The following is a 4,435-nucleotide window of genomic DNA, read 5'->3' as shown; positions in this document are numbered from 1 at the left end:
AATAAACCCTCATACAGATGGTCAGTTATTTTCAACCATGGCACCAAAGCCATTTAATGGAGGAAAGAAAAAGCCTTTTCCACAAATGGTGCTGGGTAAACTAGATACCTTCATGCAAAAGAAACTGGACCTTACCTTAACATTCATCAAAGGCCTAAATGTAAGACCTAAAGCTATTTAACCCTCAAAGTAAAACACAGGAGAAACTTTTGTGGACTTGGATTTGGCAATGATTTCTTAAATATGACACCAACAGCACAGGTAATGGGTAAAAAAACAGTACAGGTAATGTGGTAAATTGGGCTTCATCAAAATTTTAAAATTTTGTGCATCAAAGGACACTGCCAACAGCCCCCCCAAAAAAAACCCTATAAAATGGGGGGAATATTTATAAATCATAAAGCTAAAAAGGATCTTTTATTAAAGATGTATAAAGAACTTTTATAATTCAATAATCAGATTCCTCCCCGGGGCGTGGTAGCACGCCTGTAATCCCAGCATTCTGGAGGCTGAGGCAGGAGGATCACTGTGAGTCTCAGGCTAGCCTGGGCTACATAGTGAGTTTGAGGCCAGCCTGAACTGCATAGCAAGACCCTGTCTCAAGAACAATAACAAAAATCAGACTTTCTGGAAGGAGAGGGAGTGCATAGAACCTGGAGCAGGATGAGGAAGCAATCATAGTGTCCCTGGAGACAAACAGCAAGGCTTACACCAAGACAGTGCTGAAAATAGTAGGAAAGGACTCACAGATTCAACTGATATTGAGGAGATAGACTCAGGCAGCTTGGGGACTGATTTTTAGTTCTCATGAGGCTGAGTGCCAGGACAGGGCCCGGCTCTCAGGAAGGAAAAGAGAAGGGGGGAGTGAGGGAAGTGAAAGTGTCCAACTACATAAATAGGCAGCAGCTCAGGCCCAGCCCACACACGGACCCCCAACTTGCAGCTGTCCATTTCAATCACGGCTCTGGGCTCATCCACATCCTCATCCTCAACCACAGCCATGGCTCAGATGCTTGCTCTGAGGCTCCTTATCCTGATCCTGGCTCTCTGCATCACCCAGATACAAGGTAGGAAGGAGGGAGGAGCCTTAGCTGGGGAAAGGGGCTGAAGAGACCTGGGGAAGAGCTTGTCGGCAGCCCCTGGCTCCCTGCAAACTTCACCCTACAGGCAGTGACGGTGGGGCCCAGGACTGCTGCCTCAAGTACAGCCAAAGGAAGATTCCCTACAAGCTTGTCCGCAGCTACCGGAGGCAGGAACCAAGCTTAGGCTGTCCCCTCCCAGCTATCCTGTGAGTGGGCATGAGGGGGTGGGTACAGGCTGGTGGCGGAGTGGGGAAGGGATGGCGGACAAAACTAAGAAGGCTTACTAACTTCCAACCCCCAGGTTCTTGCCCCGGAGGCGCTCTCAGGCAGAGCTATGTGCAGACCCTAAGGAAGCCTGGGTACAGCAGCTGATGAAGCGTCTGGACAGTCCACCAGTCAAGGGCTGTGGGAAGGACAGAGGGAACCCCAAGTCTGGAAAGAAGAGAAAGGGCTCCAAAGGGTGCAAGAGGTAAGGAAGCTGAAAGAATGGGAGGTGGGTAACGGGGAGCCTCAATCATCCTCTCACCTACCTATTCTGCTGTCCCAGGCCTGAACAAACACAGACCTCACAAGGGCCATAGCTCAGAAACCAGCCTGGAGCCCAGCCTCACCAGAGCGTGGAGCCCCAAACCAAGGGGTAAGAAGAAGGCCAGAAGAAAGGAAAGGTCGGGTGGTCCCAGAGCAGCCACCCCGTGTTGGCCTGGTCACACCCCTTCTCCTGCTGCCACCCTCCCATCTGCATTCCCTTCCCTACCTTGCATAGCTGAGCTGCCCACACAGAGCCAGGCCCAGAGAGGCACAGGAAAGAGAGTCTCCCAGGGTGAGAGGAGACAGCAGGACTGTCCCTCTGGTTGGTGACCCAGGACCCAAGACTTGACCCTACTCCCCACTGCACCCACCTCTTCCTCATAAATGTGATTCATACCTAACCGAATAAAAAGCTGTTCCAGCCTCCCACCCAAATACCTGGTCCTGTGTGTTTGTGTCCACGGGGAAGCCAGCATCACTGCAGGGTGGGGTCACATATTCTGGGGTCCCAGCTAAGAGCTCCCGATGCCAAATCCTATGTTCCCTTCCACCCCAACCGTTTTCCTCCCTTCCAGGAGTCTCGATCTGGAAAGTTGAAGGGAGGGTGATGGGTACAGTGGTCCTTGGTCTCTAAAGAATCTTTGCTGGTGGGCCTGGAAAGGACACACATGTATACGTGTGATACACACACACACACACATACACACACACACACACACACACACACACACACACACACACAGGTCTCTGGGACCCTGCAGAGACCCTGTCCCCGATTCTTCTCAGTGTTATTTTACTCCACATCTTTCCCAGACCCAGAGCCTGCCTCCCCTTTCCTTGGGACCTACTGAATTATAACTCCCCAGTTCCCTCAGAAGGGTCCCCAGGAGTGATACTGTGGTCTGGATTCACTGGTAGCACAGGCAGACACAAGTTCTACTGAGTCCTACCTAGGCCACAGTTCCAACCCGGGTAGGGGTAGCTCTCATCCCCTCCAAAACACATGGGAGGATTCCATTCCCTTCTTCCCTGTTCAAGGCAGCTTAGCCCCTCACCTGTCCCATCATTTAGTGGGGCTCTTGTGATTTCTTGCTATTCCTATCTGGGCTCCTGAGTCCTTCAGCTTCCTTCCAGTTAGGAAAGCCTCCTCCTCTTCCCTTTATTCCTCTTTTCTCATCTGGCTGGGACCCAAGGTACTTGAGTGCCTTTAACCTCTTGAAGCCAAGGAACAAGTCTCCAGGGGCAAATCTTTGTGAAGTCCAGAATTCAGACATAAATCAGTCCTCGTCAAGAAGACTCTATCTGGGCTTTCCTCTGCCTCTTCTTCCTCAGCCTAGAGATTCTCCTTTTCTTCCCTCAGGGAGACACGAAGCCATTGGATGGGACCAGGCAATGTGGGAAAGAGCAGGGACAGATCGGGGAAAGACAAGGAAGGCAGCGACCTAAGAACCTAGAGGTGGCTGCTCCATCAAGAGGCCTGAGTACAGCACAGCACTTACTACTTAATCAAAATGGTTACGCTGTGTGCCCCTCAACTCTCCTGGGGGTTGTGAAAAGAGGGCATCTCCATACCTATCCTCGTGCAGCAGATGTGATCTTAGCCTACAAACCCACATGTGCAAGAAACACAACATTTGGGGAGCAGTGAGACAGGGTCTTGCTATGTAATTCAAGGCTGGCCTCCAACTCACCTGTAGAACTTGCAGTGGTCCTCCTGCCTCAGCCTCCCAAGTGCTGGGATTGCAGGCCTGCGCCACCACACCCAGCTTATACAGCATTTTAAAATGTTCTTTAAGTCAACTTAATTCCTACTCCAAGCACTGGAGTGGTGGTGAAAATTTTGATACCTGGCACTCTCGGGGAATCCGTCTTCCAAAGGATATTGTGTTAACTACTTTTCTCTTGTTAATGAGACAAAACACCTGATATCCAAAGTTAGAGAGGAAGGGGTTTACTTGGCTCACAGTTCGTAGAGGTTTCAGTCCATAGTCAGCTGGCTCCAAGGCAGGGGCGGCAAACAGACTTTGCAGAGCAGAAACAACATGAGGCGCATAAGGTACCAAAGGCAACAAGCGGAGTGTGACAGAGTCTTTCTGCCCCTGTTATTTTATTCAGATGACTGGGGTTAGCGTGGTGCCAAGCTAACCACTCACACGCAGCAGTTTAGAATCACACGCCCTTAACCCCAGCATTACACAGTCCAGATTCAGCTACCTCTGAAAAAGAAAGTGCCCACCTCATTTACATGAGGCTTTGGGGGACAACTAGTCACAAACCATAACAGATACGTAAAGGTCACGGATGCACCAGGAACCAGCCCCCAGCACCAGGCCGTCACTGGACATCATCAGGGAGTGTGGTCCCCAGGGCTATGTCTCTTTGGACCTGTGACAAATTGGAGACTTGGGAATTCAGATAGGAGTACCCTGGCCTCTCCATCATACCCCTCCAAGCCACCTACTCAAGAGTTCTGCCTGCTTGTTCCATCACAGCTAGGCTTTCGATGCTAGCGCCTACTCCAGCTGGACACCAGCACCCTGTGAAGTCTTGAAGAATTCTCTCCCTCTTCCCAGCCCCTTCAGGACGTAATCTCTTCCCAGGTTTACTGAGACTTTCACAAAAGGCAGAAGGACCTTTGCTAACTGGATGCTTGTACTCTCAGCCCTGCCAAAACCTTTGCCTGCTCTAAAAGGAGAGTAAAAACAGGCAAGACAAACAAAACTTCACACCTCACTAAATTATCCCACCACACTTGCATGTCTGTAGTTTGCCTCAAGCCCTGCTCCAAGTAGGCACACAATATATTATTTTTTTAACCAACGAAT

At 50.3% G+C, this 4,435-nt stretch overlaps 1 protein-coding gene across 1 annotated transcript; it reads left to right on the top strand.

Annotated features, from left to right (window-relative positions):
- Positions 1-904: 904 nt before the first annotated feature.
- Ccl21 (C-C motif chemokine ligand 21) lies at positions 905-2,038 on the top strand. The gene is made up of 4 exons (XM_010619266.1): positions 905-1,067; positions 1,168-1,288; positions 1,384-1,551; positions 1,630-2,038. Exons 1-4 carry the CDS (start codon positions 1,001-1,003, stop codon positions 1,661-1,663), a joined length of 390 nt encoding a protein of 129 aa, XP_010617568.1. The 5' UTR covers positions 905-1,000; the 3' UTR covers positions 1,664-2,038.
- The last annotated feature ends 2,397 nt before the right edge of the window (positions 2,039-4,435 follow it).

The sequence above is a fragment of the Fukomys damarensis genome, unplaced genomic scaffold (genome assembly GCF_012274545.1).
Source record: "Fukomys damarensis isolate Sample0158 unplaced genomic scaffold, DMR_v1.0_HiC HiC_scaffold_36, whole genome shotgun sequence".
Classification (NCBI taxonomy): Eukaryota; Metazoa; Chordata; class Mammalia; order Rodentia; family Bathyergidae; genus Fukomys; species Fukomys damarensis.
The sequence above is the reverse complement of the archived record's forward strand: the minus strand, read 5'-3'. Positions and strand labels throughout refer to the sequence as shown.

What these genes read in the sequence shown, in the direction of transcription:
- Ccl21 (XM_010619266.1), top strand. Translation starts at nt 1,001, where the DNA reads ATGGCTCAGATGCTTGCTCTGAGGCTCCTTATCCTGATCCTGGCTCTC. An exon ending in CTGCATCACCCAGATACAAG is followed by an intron (nt 1,068 to 1,167) that starts GTAGGAAGGAGG and finishes TTCACCCTACAG; the next exon opens with GCAGTGACGGTGGGGCCCAG. An exon ending in GGCTCCAAAGGGTGCAAGAG is followed by an intron (nt 1,552 to 1,629) that starts GTAAGGAAGCTG and finishes CTGCTGTCCCAG; the next exon opens with GCCTGAACAAACACAGACCT.